The sequence below is a fragment of the Centrocercus urophasianus genome, unplaced genomic scaffold (assembly GCF_019232065.1).
Source record: "Centrocercus urophasianus isolate 14NV4802_14NV808 unplaced genomic scaffold, USGS_Curo_1.0 seq_10, whole genome shotgun sequence".
Lineage (NCBI taxonomy): Eukaryota > Metazoa > Chordata > Aves > Galliformes > Phasianidae > Centrocercus > Centrocercus urophasianus.
Window position 1 is genome coordinate 65,326,437 of NW_024884142.1, and position 16,862 is coordinate 65,343,298.

At 39.4% G+C, this 16,862-nt stretch overlaps 1 protein-coding gene across 3 annotated transcripts in view; it reads right to left on the bottom strand.

Annotated features, from left to right (window-relative positions):
• PCNX2 (pecanex 2) overlaps positions 1–16,862 on the bottom strand; it is a 150,673-nt gene that overhangs the window by 31,602 nt on the left and 102,209 nt on the right. For all 3 annotated transcript variants that reach the window (XM_042808635.1, XM_042808627.1, XM_042808618.1), the window contains 2 exons: positions 6,809–6,867; positions 4,489–4,704 (listed from right to left, as the gene is read on the bottom strand). In XM_042808635.1, coding sequence (XP_042664569.1) covers positions 4,489–4,704; positions 6,809–6,867 — 275 coding nt within the window. The remainder of the gene's footprint in view (positions 1–4,488; positions 4,705–6,808; positions 6,868–16,862) is intronic.

Genomic DNA, 16,862 nt, shown 5'->3' on the forward strand with positions numbered 1-16,862 from the left:
AGAATACTAGGAACGAGCTAGAAAACAGCTCCTCAAGAAATCAGCATTACCATCCAGAAGTAATTTCTGCTCGCGCAACACCTAACTGGATGGTCTCCAAAAGACATTTTGTTGAGGCATAGACTAAACAGGAAAATATTTTAAGTACTCCTCATTCTACAGGGAACTTGCAGGTAGCAGATATTTTGACATTCCTTCTGCTTGTTCCCCAATTGCAGGCTTTCCCCTGTCTTTTCCTTTCAAATTAAATGATACATTACATATTTCTTCTGGCAGGTTGCTCTTAGCATAGCACTGTGGTCTAGCACAGACAGTACAGCTAAGTTACTGAAGGGCTTGGTTCACTTATAGCAATGTGCAAATATCTACAAATTTTCACCTAGCCTGAGCTCATCTGTACCTTCTCCATTTTTGATAGAGGAGATGGGCATCTCTGCTTTATACACAGGATAAATGGCACAGTGGGGGCACATCCCCTCTTTGTCATCAGAAAAGAGAGTTAAGAACTGATTCATATCAGGTGTGCTATTTGAACTGGACTAAAGATGGTTGAGGGGAAACCCAGATTTGCCAACTCTTATTTCAGTTTACTCAATCTGTATCTTCTTACCCTTACTGCAAAGATGCCTTTCATTTAACAGCTGAGACACATGTGTTTTGATTACATATGGATAGAAAGGAATCTGGATTGGTCATTTTACAATGCCAGCTCTTAACGAAGCTGGATACAAATAGGGGAGGCAATTTTTCCTGCTCCCAGTATGTATGAATTCAGAAGACAATGTGACCTCTTTGGACACTGCAGCACTGCCAACACAGCTTTTCACCCACAATGACAAATGCAGGAAAATCCAGACTCCTTGATGTAAATAGTCATTTTGGCTTACTCAGAAAACAGTCACAGAGAACTTTGTCATGATTCATTCATTTCCCAGGCAAATGTAGACTTCCTATTTATGGAAGACTGGATTTTTAGGGCCCTCAATTAAGATTACATGTTTGAAATTGAAGTAGAAGTGAAGAAGCCAAAGCTCAAAAATTACAGACTCCGAGTTCTTGCCCATTTTTATCCTCTTTGGGAAAAATGAATTGGAAACCATTCATTAGAATGAATGAAGACAGGGTCCTATGTGAAATTCAGCACATGACCAGACAACTAAAAATAGGAATGTGAGATGCACAAAGCAAAAGAAACATGGCTGTATGTGGACTTAAAGCCTGGTGCTTATCATGCACTGCCTCTTAGCTTTGAAAGCTCCAAAGTTCTTCCAGCAGTTTAATGCAATCTAACTACATACAGAAAAAAAATCCTACGTTTTGCAAATCCGCGTTTGCAAGACTTGCAATGGGAAGAACCTGCCCAGCTGGTGCAGGAGATGGTCCCCTCCTACTTCCCAGGGGAGCCCTGCCTAACTTCCTGCCCCAACAGGAGCAATCCTGCTGAAAGGATGGTTTTCTGTTGTCTGAGCTTTCACAGAGCTGAGGGCAACCCTTGAAACAGCCCCTGACCTGTCCCCTTATGCAGCTTTGCCATCATGTCAGCCCTTCCGGCTCCTTTTACTCAGACTGTATCTTCTACATGGATCCCCATGTCCCCTTCTCTCCTCAAGTATGTTCTGTTATTTGCTACACATAGGCTTTTCTCCTCTAGGTCCAATAATGTAACCCAATATATACACCCTCCTTTTTCTTCCCAATACATCTCCTGTAGTCAGAGAAAATATTAGGTGAACTATTAGGAAAAAAAAAAAAAGGTGAAGAAATCATCCAGTTTGTATCATATGAGGACACAAACTAATCATACATTTTCTCTCACAATCCAGGTGAGATTCTCATTCCCATTTTTCCTGCTCCGCTCTTCCTCCTTCAGTAATTTGTGCTTTCCTGGTTCATGGTTTGCTGCTGCTATGTTGGTCCCATTCATAGGGACTTCTGAACACTCAGATGAGTGTTCCTTCAAAGGCTGCTGATCTCCTGGAGACCACAAGAGAAAATGGGGAGGGGGACAGCTATGACTGGAATTCAGCTGGCTCCAGAAGACACATTAGAGGAGGTGATGGCTCACTTCAGACTGAATTTACAGAGCTGTTGCAGACAGCAGATGTATTAGAGCTGCTTGCAAATAGACAGTGTTAGGCAACTGGCATGGAAGCATCTATTTTCAGACCCATTTGCTTGCAGAAATTAATTTTAAGAAATAAAAAGATGTCTTCACAGGTAGCACTATAATTTTTGAGCTTTGCTCTCAGACTCAGATACAAAACAGTTCCAACCTGGTAATGAACCAACCCAGCTCAAAATCATCTTCCTCCCCAGACACTTTGCAACAAAACTATCATCTACTCACTCACTACACAACTTCCAACTCTTTAAGCCTGCCTTCTAGGCCCCCAATCTTTTTATCCAGCCAGAATGTGGTTTGAGCATCCTCTCACATTTTTCATTGGTCTTTGCAAGGTTTACTTTTCTTGAATGGCATTGGAGTGGTGTTGATGGAGAGGTACCCAGCAGGAGGTGGCAAATTAAAAAATAGCTCTCACAGCTTAAGCATGAAAAATTTCTTTCTTTCTTTCGTTTCAAATCCTACAAGGAACTATTTTAACAGAAAAGCAAAGACGGTTTGGTAAAATCAGGATGGAAGATAATGGAAACATGTATGGTCCTGCTCACTCCAAATTCCAAAAAAGTAAACGCAATGTCAACAACTTGTAAGATACATCACTTTTCAGACATACATAAATCCAACCTGGAAGTCACTTTTATTTTCAGATCTCCAGACATGAAACATATTCTGGCTTCACAAAGTTTCCGTAGAGAATTGTACTGTGAGCAACTAACAGGGACCAGAAATAACAGACTGACTAAAACTGTCCTAAAGAACAAAAACAACAAAAACCACCAAAACCAACAATTATCTCAGAGATTTATCAGCCTGCGAAATCAGCAGTATTACAACTGAGGGATTTGAACTGCCACAGCATTTAACTGTTCTTTAAGAGCAACTCGGATCTCCATTTGTCTTGCCTGGACATAAAAGAAATAAAAGCAAATTCCAAATCTCCACGAAAGAAAACCTTTCCACCTGTGGCCGCTATAAGACATTAACTTCAGTACCTATCTCTAACAGATGAGCACTACTGCATACCTCTGCAAAAGAAGATAATTCTTGCACCGATGTCTTTGAAGTTGAAGAAAGCCACAGACATGCATACATCACCATCATTACAAACAACAAGGGATTATAAGGCTGAAAAACAAATTCCCTCTTCCTTTCCAATTGCTTTATTCTTACAATTTGCCTCTGTACTGAATTGGTATCTCACCAGCTACTACAACACCAAATTGTTTCAGGTTTTTTTTTTACCGTTTTCCACAAAATTTTTCTTAAAATAGAAGAACGTTATTTTCCTCCTCAGCATACAGAAAGGAAAGTGAGCATGAAATACATACCACAACCTGCTTAACAGCAATCTGTTGCAGTCAAGACCTGAGCCCACGTGTAATTTCCTATTTCTCTCCCACATCTAATTGCATTCAAAGAGTCAGTCCATCTCCTGTTTTCTCATACGCAACCTTGATGAAAAGTTGGCCTTGATTACACATCCCTCAACACGTTGTCCATTAGTTGCTCAGCCCTTGAGCCTGAGAATCTGTTTATTCCAGGATTTCAAAACTCCCAGCATCTGCATCACATTCCAAGCATCACATCTTTGAAAGGTTACAAACCCAAGCAACAACTACAGCCAAGGTACACAACATGAAGAGAATTTAAAAATTGTTGAAAAGCCTGGTGGATTTGCTTTCTTTTTTCTCCCCACTTCATGAAGAAAACAGGAGTGTGATACTAACAAGCCCCACAAACATCACAGCATCTAGGAAGGGGATGCAAATATCTTTCCCTAGAAAGGAGAGTCATGACAGAAGAACACATTCATCAGCCGAATTCAGCATATCCCAAATAAGAGAAATATGAAAGCTTGATTTACTTGCTTCTTCTCTCCTACTCCACAGTGATGGAAACCATCTCAGCACCAGCATTTTGCATGATTTGACATGGGACATTTACTGTGGGAGGCATCTTACGATTTTTGGTAGTGTTTCAAAGGCCAGTTTGTGGGGAAGTTGAACAATTTTAATAGCAACTTCAATTTTTGTGATTATGGAGAGAGAAAAATAATTTGAATACTTGCCTAAGCATAACATGAAAGATCAGTGAACCAAAGAAAAACTCAGTACATTTTGTTTCTGAATGTCTTGTGATACTGCAGAACACGAGAACAAATTTCTTAACATTCAAGTTTTGAAAATCTGTAATTCAAGGAATGATAACAAGAAATACAGAGTTTTTAAGCAGAAATATCAATTTAAAAAAATGGCAGGAGGGAATGTTAAAATCTATGTTAAGATCTTAAGATCAAAAATAAATTTGTGACAGGTTAAGAAACACAGGCAGTTTCTGCTGTTATTTAAATCATCAGGAATCCTTACCTCGAAATTCCAGCCCTCTGAGCTGAAAGGTGACCAGGCCATTCCCAATTTCGATCAAGTGCACAAATGCATTTAGATAATCTGATGCTAGAATAAAACAGTCTCCTGTGTTGTAGTTTCCCCATCGGCCCAGAATCAAATCACCACAAAGCGACTCCTGCAGCGATCTTGTCAAATGCTCATAAAAAATTGAGTTGAGATTATTGTCATCATTTCCTGCAACCAGAGCAGCAGATATTTGTAAAAACAAAACAAAACAAAACAAACAAATAAATAAACTAAGCCATTCTGCATAAAATCCTATCCTCTTTTTCACTCCTGCATCAGACCTCTTCCTCCAGCTAGGTGGAGAGAACTATCTTCCTGGTGATAGTTTACATGAACTGCACTACAAAACTGCTAAGTAGTTTCCCTTAGAGAATCAGGCCTGAAACTTTTGCTTAATACAAACAATATCATAAATCCAACAACAAATTAGTGATAACAGAGATCAGGCTGAACCAAATTACCTTATTTGTGCTTTACAACATCAAGAATTTCTCAGCTCCACTGACAGACTCTGCTATGCTAAGTTGAAGTCTATTTATTGTTCTTCATTTTAGAAACTAGAAAAAATCTAAATATTATTTATGATACTTTCACAAGCTAAATAATTTGTCACATTTTCCACTAGTTTTGCTGAGAGTTACTTCCTGTAGTCCTCCAGGAGTTTTTCAAGGCTTGGTCTATGACATATCCTTTGAGTAACTAAGATGAGCACACGTAAAGGCATGTTCAGTATATTGAAAAAAAATGAAATGAAATTCATTCAAGACAAGAATCGCTACCACTCACTTTACAAATAGCATCAGCTGTCCATTTAGACACAGCTTGGATTAACTGTTCATTAAGGTTGGAAAAGACCTCTAAGGTACAAGAATATACATGAATACATGTGTACAGGTACGTACGAATATTTATGTAAGTCCATATTTTAGAGAAAAAATAAGAGGACATCAGGCTGCAATTTCCCCTACAAACTACTCATCAAAACAGGAAGAAAAGTGGGCACGTTACTACACAGCATTTCATCACCATGGCCATTGGTATATGCAGTATGTACAGACACACAGGTGTGTATGTAGGTACAGACATTCTCTGCTAGATATTTTCTGGAGTACAATTATCAAAAGGAAATTTTTGAAGCACACACAAAAGGAATGCTTCACTTGAGCTATACTTTTAAAAACACAGTCAACATGTGTAATCAGCACATATGCTAATAATAAGGGTTATTGTTATCAGAAGACAGAATGGCCTTGAGAAACATCTTAACACTTTGCCTTGAAATGATAAATAAGAAAGAGTATTATGTATGCCTCGAACTGCTAACACTCCTTTTGTCTTCAGAGACATCCCGGATTACTCCAATTTCTGCTTCAAGATGTGTATTTATTCATGCTGCTAAGGGATAAGCACTGAAAGGGAGGGTGGGGAGGTCTGAAAACAGCAATAATCACAAGGTAAACTTCTACCACAATACAAGCCTCCAAAACCTTAGAGGTAAAATAAAAGCAGTCGCAGAATGCGGAACAGGAAGAAACCACTTATGAAATCCTAACCACTCTCACAGGAACCAGGATTTGGCATGAAACCCAGATATCAGCTGGAAAGGACCCTGTGCCGTTGGAGAGCATCAGCTCGGGTATCATACACACCTCATGCCTCCTAAATTGTCAAAAAGTGCCCCATTCCCAGTCTCACGGGAATTGCTCAATGCAAATCAGGAAGGTGTTTTGGATTGCTGTGGATCAGAGCTCACTTAATGGACCGTTACCTGAAGGAGAAATCCATCGGCTTACATGCTTATTTTTTTTCTGATTCCTCCTACACTTTTAGCCCCTCTCACTTCCCTTTCCCTTCCTCTACCCCTCATCCAGAAGGGCTTCTCTCCAGGGAATAGGAGATACCTGTCAGCCCAAACTGTATAGTGATAGGGGCATCATTAATCTGCTGCTTTTTTCCAAAACCCTTCCCTGACCATGGCTGACCTTCAAGTCTAGCTAGAGTGTCTGCCACGTGCTCCACGCAAACAGAAAGGCTGTTAATCAAATGATTTGTATCCCAGCAGTTACCTAATCAGCTTCACGTAAATCAAGAGTGCATTTATTTATCAAGGTACATGACTTAAACAGGTGCTCTGTTACATTTAAAACACTCTGGTTTGCCCCCATAACATTTAATCCCTTTGAATCTCTCAAACAGCTAAAGCCCTAATGGAGTAAACACATCACATTTTGCAAATGCAGCAAAACAAATCACCCAAGTTCCCAAGCCATACCTGCATCTTTTTCGATCTGAATTGCCAGTCTTGTGTTGGAATGGTCCGACCTTTTGGTGCTAGAAAACAAAGACACAGCCAGTTGTGCAGCATACTCTGTTTTAAACGAGATTCTACCAAAGAAGTGTTTTTATTTTCTTTTTAATATTTCTTTACATTCCATATCAGTATGCAATATACACCTCTAACCTGGTCATCAGTTTATCCCAAGTGTGTATACATACTTGTTCCAGAAGCACATCAGTCAGGTGCCACCGAAACATTGATCACTGAAAAAACATTACACCAGACTTTCTTTCCTTCTAAGTCTTTAGGCCAATAACTCAATATAATGGGTTTTGTTTATCTGAAAACATTTCTGTGGGTGTATAACATGAAAGGAAAACAAACGCACTTTGTTTCTTTAGTTTATTTACCTAGGCAGAATGAGAGATTCCGTGTAGTCATTTCTTAAAAAACAGAGTGAACTCTGGCACTCAGTCCATACACAAAGAAATCCTGTCTCTCTTGGGAATGACAAAGCCCCTACTCCAAGTTTTCACTGTACCAGAGGGATATAAATCCCATAGGAGAAATAGTCACAGAATGGAAAGAACTGTAAGGAATAGTGGATGGAGCTTATATTCTTACCCATAACAAAATACATGGTAAAGTCTGAAGATAAAGAACAAGTAAATCTGTGTGGGCAAGCTGTGTCCACCAGAAGGAAGTGGCTGCTGTGGTGATTAGAAGTACTCAACACCAGAAGTCCAAAGCATTTACCCAATACCCATCTCCCAAGCCTTCAGAGTACAAGTGAAAGCCTCAGCTAACAAGAATGCTATAGGAAACCTACATTATTAGCCCAAAATATTACTCTGCTAATGGTGCTTTATGATTTCTTACGTTTTAAAGGTCTGGAATATTGTACACTAAAGCTATAAATTCATGCTAAAGCTGAATTGAGGGAAGGATGCCACGTTAGAATTATTTTTTTTTTTATCCTCCTTCCACAGCTGACTCTGCTATGGGAAAAAAAAAAAAAACCAACAAAACAACAAACCAGCCAACCAACCAACCTATGGAAAACTAACCAGCAAACTAGCAGAGTCACACTATCATGCTGTAGAAAAGGGTAAAGAACTGCTGTACTTTTACTCCCATTGAACTACTGATTTTTGCTTTTAAAAGCATGTTCTTCACTTTGTAATAAATACAGTCAGGGAAGATAGGAGTCGTAATTAGAATTATTTGTAATTAATATTAGGATACCATCTACATACATTAACATTTCATTTGATGTATTATTTATCTTCCTTCGTCTGGTTGGCCAAGTTACAAGAAGAATGACAGTTTTCATTTCCTATGTAACAGAAAATGGTAACATGGGGGGGAAGGGGGGTTCCTAAGCAATTCAGAATATAAAGAATGATTTTACTTCAAAAAGCTTGTCAGAATTCTTTCACCCAGATAAACATCCACCTGCAAATGCAATATATGCAAGAGTAAGCATAAAGATTAGGTTGTCGAATTCAAACAATTTTCCATTCTCAGCAGAAAAACATTGCCATTTTCAAAATTGCTTGTGTTAAGATTACGAGACTACTTATTAGCTTTCAGTCCCTCTGAAATCAGTGTGGCAGAATGAAGTACAAGTCAATACTACTTTTTACTCTGAATTTTTATCAACCTGTAAACCTTTACTGTTTTTGAAGCTCATTCAGACTCATACAAATCAAGCAGTATACAGAAAATTCTAATCTATATAAAGAACCCTTTATCCAGCATGCAACTCTGACTCTGTTTCATTCCCTCTCTTCTACCCACTCCCCCTCCTCCCCCCCCCCTTTTTTTTTTTTTCCTTTGTAGGAGAAATGTGAGTGCTGCAGGTGATTCCGTGACAGATGAAGCAGCCTGAATGAGGGCAGGAAGCAGAAGGGCTCTCGCAAAGCCAAACCAGGCTGTGTTGCAGCTTCTTCCTTCATTCTAAGCACAATTTCTTAAACACACAGGCCTCAGGACATGAGATGAGAAAGGATTCAACTCTTCAGATACTACCAGCTATACTCAAAGACTCATCCTGATATTTCGAAGGATAATTGTCATTTTTTATGAACACCGAGGATAATACATGCAGTTGATAAAGCAGAGTGAACTACTTTTGTCCTGAAGTTCAGTTTACTTGAAGAAATTCACTCAAGGAATCACGTAGGATTTTTAAAATCTTCCACAATTATTAGTAGCTGTAGCTGTATTTGCAGCTTCTTGAAGGGAACAGCATTTTGCTTAGCATTAAGCTCCAAAGCATTGCTCCTTAAACTCCAGCTAGCTACATCTTTACTCCTGGTCTTTTTGCTGTCAAGTAGGACCTCCTAAGTGAACTTCTTGGACAAGTGGGAGATTTGTGCCATTCTCCAGTGGCTTCCTGCCTTAAATTTGATTGTTACCACTCATACAAGGTGATAATTAGCTCAGTAATTGGATTTCTTCTTGAACTGCATTATTCCATGCAAACTGAGCAGGTCCTCAGGCACTTGCCCCTAAGAGCAAGTGATTGTCTTTGAACTTCTTCAGCTATTTTAACACCAATGTATTCCCTAGTTCTGAAATATCTAACTCATGCTCTTTTAGTCTATCATTCATATAGATGCTCAGATAATTTACTGGTTTGTGTGGCACTGTTAGTGTCATTATAGTACTTGCTTACTTTGCAGAAGGATCAAGTTATTTCCTATGCATCCACCATCCAAAAATATCATCTTGTTTCTCAGCCTGGAAAGAATTCTCCCACCTTACTCTCCCAAATTCATTAGAAGGGCAGAAAATAGACTGAGGAAGATTCAATCCAGGGAGCCTGGGGTGGATACTCAGAATCAGGCAAACTGAAGGGAAAAATTATCTGTGTTTATTTCCAGAAGATGAAAATAACTGTTCCATCCACCTTGCAGTAGCTGGATTTTGCCGCAACACATAAATTCAAGATTTCCAGGTTTCCTGCTGTGAAGTAAGGGATCTCTAGTTTTATAAAAGAGCAAAACAAAGGAAAGCAGTTCCCTGTGGGGGAATGCAAGAGATGCTTTTCTAAGGAAGATCCAAAGTTTTCTTCTGTCAATGTTCAAGTAATTTTAATCCACCTTTCCATGACACCTGACAAGTCTAACAGGAAGAAACATTACTGTGCAGCCCTACAATTATTCATTTGAATGTCTTATGCTGCTGCATTATAAATGGAAGGCTTAACATTAAAAACACAGTAGTAGTAGTAGGCTAAGTTAGCAAGGCAGGGAGGGGGGTGAATGAGGAAACAGCAGAATAAACAAGCATCATGAATATCTGAAGGACACCAAAGGCAAAAATGATGGTAGTAATTGGAAGTGTGAGGATGTCCAAGTAGTTTTAAATCAATTTCATCTAAAAGGCAGAATATTTCAGCATGATTACAACAACAAAGGCTCACAGCCCCTTTGTGCATAACTATGCCCAGGTTTTCTGGGCAGTTGCATAGAAGACATGCTCTAGGTTTAACCCATGTTAAGAAGGAAAGATCTTTTATAGATGGAAGCAATATCTCCTTCCTAATCTCTCATTCTGATTTTTATTCTTCATGCTTTCTTCTTTCCTTCTGTCCCTCCCTTCTCCAGTGTTTCATTTAGAAATAATAAACAGTGGCTCTGATCACATTCTAGGAAACTAGAAGGGGTAAGGTGTAAAAAAGTTTCAGTTGTTAAAGATGTTGCTAATGAGGGATCCTTTTAAAACATAGGAAGATTTTACTATCAGCGTTTGGTATGTCTATGTTTGCTCTTGTCACTGATGGAATGCCTGCCAAGCCTGGAAGTACTGTGCTTAGTGCAGCATCTTGCATCCCAACCACGCTTAATGTGCACAACTCAGACATACTGCCAATTTAAAAGCAAATGTGATGATTACATACACAAAAACCTGCATCTGAAGCATTACAGGTAAGAGTTATTCTTCTGGTTTCCCTGTTATGAGTCATACAGACATCATACAGATGGTGCCCATCTCTAGGCCTAGAGACCTGTAGGACTCAGACTCTGGTGCTTCCAGAAAAGGCAGCAAAATGGGCCCATGAGGGTGAAGAGATAAAAACTTTACATATTTTAAGAGGCTGAGAGTAAAAAGGAGGCAATGAGAAAAGTCCTGGGGAAGTTTTTAGCAGAAAGAGAGAGAGAGAAAGATCAGACAGCTAAAAAATATATACCAAAGCCTTGGAAGCTGCTCCAGCAAGCGTGCCAAGATGTTTATTTCCCTTACTCCACACAGAGAGATGCAAATTGCTTCAGCAACATGAAAGGAGGAAAGGACAGCAAAGTGTTTCAAAATTCATTCTTAAAATTCTTCATGCTGATAAAGTGCTGTTAATCTTTTTCAGTGCACAGTATTATAACAGCATATTTTTATATTTTACCTGTCACTTCTAGACTTGAGGTGACTACTTACAAACAAAAGTAGGAGATGGAGACTGAGAGGATGTATGAGAAAGAATAAAACAAACACTAGGAAGTGATGTCTTAAAAAGAAAGCCTACATTAGAAATACTAGTTTAGATCATTAAGAGTTTCTCCCTATTTACAGATTTCTCAGCAAAAGGTGCAGGAAGACAAAACAGAAGCTAATCAAGTTGTTTCAGTGCCATCAAACTGGGAGCGAAGTATTAATGACACCAAAAAATAACAAAAATTTTACCACTAGTCTACAATTGCACAAAATCCAGCAGGGATAAATTTTAAGGTTTTTTTTTTTTTTTTTTAAATAATTATTCTTATTGCAAGAACTGTTGAAAAGGCTGATAATTTACAGCAGTCATTATGTCAGTCCCTATAGTACTCTTCAGATTGAAAAAAGCCTCCCAGCACATGGAGACTACATGGTATTTTGAGAGCAAAAATTGCTAGTCGAAAGATAAAAAGTATTTCTCTATCCAGTATTTATCTACCACCAATTAGCACAGAGCTTCTGGGGTGATTCTCAGCGGTAATGGTGATATAATTCTGTATTTTGTATAATCTCAGAAAGAAGCGAGAGAAATTCTATATTTTGCTCTTCTGAGAACTGAGGCAATTTGGGTCCAGAATATTCCCTAGCATATCAAGACACAACTGGGACTTGAGCAAGCTGTAGCATGAATTACTCCCTGCTGCTATCAGTTTACAATTCGCACATCATTTCTGTTTAAATGAACATCCTCTCTGCAATGTCAACTTTCCACCTGTCTTTAATTCTTGACAAAAGTTGGTCAAGCAAGCATCCTCTTGAATGAAAGATCTGAGTTTACCACTCCTAACCTCAGCCTACTCCTAAATGTCTGATTCAGTTAAATCTGAAACAGGAAGTGATCTATATTATAAAAGTGAATGGGATGAACACTTGCTCAGAACTCGCAGGAAATGCACTTGGACAGGTTCCCAACACTCAACACAACAGAAATTTCACAAGTTTATTTGATTGCACTAGATTTATATGATTTGGAAGCCAAGCATTAGAAGAACAGCTGATAAAAGTTTAGAGTCACTGCACATCCATTTAAGCACTTAAAATATTACCTGCTTCCTAACTCTAATTTATGAGTCTATTCTCATCTTTCTCTTCCTCCTTGCTGTTGTCTTCCTTTCTAAACATCTTCAGAAATCCTCTTCTATTGTGCTCATGATTTCTTCTCGTCTACAGGTCTGAATTCCTGCTCATAAAAATCTTCTCAGATTTTTCACTGCATGCATTTTGCCTCTTTGCCCATCCCTTTCCCTTTTCATTTATCCCACTTGTGGTTTTGATCTCTGCTTGTGTTTCTGTCTGGTCTCAGCATGGATTCTTTCTCTGATGCCTCCCTTCTGTCTTTATTCTGTCCTCTTAAAATGATTCAATGAACTGGAGTTGTGAATGCATCTTTAACTCTGCAGGGAACTACAGAGCATTGAATCAGAATGCTCTCCCAATTAATTATCACACATATGGCTCCTATTCAATTAGCCTCAATTTGTTTTATTGACTGCCATAGGCAAAATTTGAGAAGAGGAGATGTTACCAGTTAAAGAGATACCGCCAAACCACAGAAATACAGCTTTGAATTTTCTGTAGTCTCCCCTGAGTTTAAAAATCTTGACAACTTTGAAAACACTGATTTTAATACCAGTTTTATTCAGCTAAAGGCCTGTTTTTCCTCACCTGTATTTTCCCTGATAGCTAAGACTCCAACTGTGATGTCAAGCAATAGAGTAAGGCCTAGTTTGGCAAGAACGTGCATATTATCTGTGCTACAGCAAGTGGCCAAGGAGGCATACATGCTCACAAGGCCACCAGCTAAGGGGAAGATGACAGCTCAAAATAAGAGGGGGACATGATTTCTATCAGGGCTTCTCGGGCCTGAGGCTTTACCTGAAGCAGTACCTCAAAGCCCTGCGCTGAAGGGAATTAAAGACTCTCACAGTAGTCCAGCATTGCACATACAAGCTCAGTGGCAGTGGTGTGCAATGTGAAGATGTATACCATACAGGCCTAGAGCAGGGAGGAAAGGGAATGGTCTCAAGAAGACAATCAGCTGAACAAGTTTAATGAGTAGCACACAACTTCAGAGATTTGTGAAGAGCTAAGACTGAAGTGCAGATGAAGTTATTCAAAAGTTCTGGTTTCTCTGTTCTCTCCCGCAATGCCAAAGACATCATCGGCACACATCATCAGGCACACACTCTGGGAGGTTGGGGTGCAACCTCCCAGAGAATAGCCCATACTCACTGTTTTGATAAAGGAACATTTCTTTTTTTTTTTCCAAAAATCATCTTTGCTAGGGAAATATTCCAGTTGTAAGGGAAGACTCACAAAGGAAAACCAGCAGCAATCTCTAATGCTTTCAGCTTTTGCTTCACTGCCAGGTGGAGAGGACTGCTGCTGTCAATAGGAACACCATACCCATGGGATCCCCTACTGCTAAACTAGGCTGAGCACTCAAGGATTTAAATCCTTTTGAAATCATCAGAAAATCTTAGTAAATTCAACATGCCCTGGGAAGAGGGAACAGGCAACCTATTCTGATTTGAAGACAATGCACCAAAAATTCAAACTAAAAGCTGTTTCTTCATTTATTCTGTTTGTTTTGACTTGTAAGTCCTGGGCACTAATGAATGTCCATTCTAGTTTAATCTACACACTGAAATTTGCACTACTTTGCTGAGTTATGAACTAACTTAACACTCAATAAAAGTCTGGAAAAGCCCTGAGACCAATCCAGTAAAGACCTCTTAAAAGAGTCACAGTCATCAAAATGATTAACATAGATACAACTGAGTAATAACCTGTAAAATCTTGCAACTGCAATACAGTGCTTCTTTCTGATCAGTTTATAAAAACAGCACAGAAACAGAAGCAGTCAAAGAGACAAATGCAAAAATTAGCAGAAAAACAGAAGCAGTTAAGAAGAAACTAAAAAGATAGAAATGAACTGCAGAACTCATGGCTGGGCTTTCAAGCTGGTGGCTGGAAACATTCAGAAAAATTGAACTCTGAGAGAGGGCAATTGGCAGCGACAGAGTCAGAACACAACATTTCTCAAACAACATTCAAGGAAATAAGGCAAACAGTACATCTGGGAGGAAAAGTGTCCTCTTATGGTTAAGTCACACAATAATTGTTGACTTCTGAGGTTAATGTACCTTTCTTTAAAGTATTCATTATAAATCAACGTCCAAGACTACTGAACTATAAACATTTGCTGCAGTTGTTCCTCTGTAAACATCACTACTATGGAGGTCTAAGAACATGTGAACATGTGAGAAATCAAACAACATAGTGAGAAAAAAAAAAAAAAAAAAAAAAGCCCCTTGCAGCTCCCAAGCAAGGTCCACTGACAGCTATGGGTGAATGGTATTTCATTTTGTGTTTGGACCAGGGCTTTTGGCAGCTGCACCAGATGAGCAGACTCACAGGGAAACCAGATGCCCTAGGGTGCATTAAAAAATAATAATTTGGAAGCGGAAGACTTGTTATTTTATGGGAAAAGGGAAAGGAGCAGATGGGTACTTTTCACATCTCCTTTTCCCACACACGTGCACAGTGTGAGGTCAATCCTTGTTATGTTCACATTTGGAAAACTCTCCCCACTCCACCTGCAGGCTGTGCATGATGGACAAATTATGTCAGACAGACAGACAGAAAAAAAAAGAAAATGGCAGCTGCATTAGATCTAAGAGAGGGCACATTCTCCTCACCCTCTATCCCCAACTATATGAACCTCGTACAGGTAGCTGTTTGCCAGACCACAATGACCGAGCAACAACACAGTGATGCACTTGGAGAAAAGAAAGACTTGCTCACATATTCTCAAAGAGAGAGGCATCTAGTAGTGCTGTTCTGAAGTAACTGGCAATTTAATCACAGCTTCTTTTAGGACACTAACTAATTTAGTTAAACCAGACAGCAATTCACTAGAGATCTTTCAAAGCAAATGCAAGCTGCCCCTTACCCAAAAGCAGGCACCAAACCAGGGAAGAACAGAGGCAGGAAAGAGCACGTGAGAGGGGGGAGAGGTTTGCAGGCACTTAAAACCCTGGAGTGTTGGTGGCAGCTCATTGTGGGGACAAGTCACAGCTGCAGCAGAGAAGGGTCTGCTCAGAGCAATCTTGGGATTAGATCTGCTGGGGAATGAAAGTATACTTTCTGCTCTGTTCTGTTAGTTCCCATATCTGAGATACAACGTGAGATAAGAGGAAGGGAAGACAAGAGAGAGACAAAGTAGTTAAGAAAGAAAGCAAAGCAGTGGAATGGAACAACAGCATTTCAGCCAAAGCTACACTTTAAAGTGTCTATACGTTAAACAAGATTTACTGCTGTTTCCTCTTCTCTCTCTGACATCTACAGTCTAATCGTTCCAACAGCTGTGAAAATAAAAAGTGAAACAGAACTCAGGCTGACGGCAGGACAAACCCAAACTCTTTTTAAAGAGAAAATTTCTCAGAATTGGACTCCCACAGGACAACTAGCTCCTGAGTGCAGGCCATCTTTCTGACTTTCTACCCCTCTCTTTTCAACAACAGTGGCAGCAAAAGCTGTAAAAAATGGTGGTATGAGAGGTCATTGTTTCCTAACCTCCCCTCCCTATTGCCTGATTTCTTTCTTCTTCTTCCAGAAAGATCCCTGACCTCTGTGATGCATAGCTGTGCCAGGCTTCACACTGTAGTGAGCCCAGAAGCACGCGCTATAAACAATCAGCATATGTCAGCTCTAAGGAGGACACCCATGCTCTGTGCACACACTGCCAGAGCACAAACAGGCACAGCATGGTTCCTAAATTTGAGGAGCTTGCTAGGAATTTCAGTTTGCTTACTGCTTAAGAGGAACTTTTCTTTTTTGTTGTTCTTTATTTTTATTTTTTTTTACCCATTTGAGTTTCTCCATCTCCCCAGGAAAACAAACAAGCCATCATCTGCATTCCCTAAGACTTTCAACTCCAAATCACACCATCCAGAGTGGCAGATGTCCTGTAAGAAACCTGAGAAACCAAATTTCTGAGTAGTCAGCAAAAAAAACCTGAGACTAAAGGTAAGGCTTGGAAACTTAAGACGTGCTCATATGCTCTCAGAACATATCAGGTTGTGACAACCAAGACAATGCTTTAAGACACAGATGGAGAAGCTGCTCACTGCCCAAGCAACTTACCTAAGAGCCCATTTAATGTGGGGCTCTCTGCTTGTTAATGTCCAAAGATTTAGTTCTGGATTCACTTTACAGAAAATGAACCTGATGCTTTTAACTCAGCTAATTTCACACTGCTGGCCCAAATGAGATGAGAGAAAATGGAGTGTGCAAAATGGGTTTTGCTCAAGTGAAACAACAAAGGAATGTAGTTTGATTGACAGCAGAGAAGTGTGCAAATACTGATAAACAGGATAGATGCTTTATCAATGCAACCTTATTAGAAGAGAAACAAAAGAGAAACAAAACCATCATATTTTAAGTGGAGACATGTAGGTTGCTTGCCAAAATTGTTTTTGGTGAATGTAGTTAACAAGTTAAACGATAAAAATACAGCCATGAAATAACTATCTGTGTAATCTCATATAAA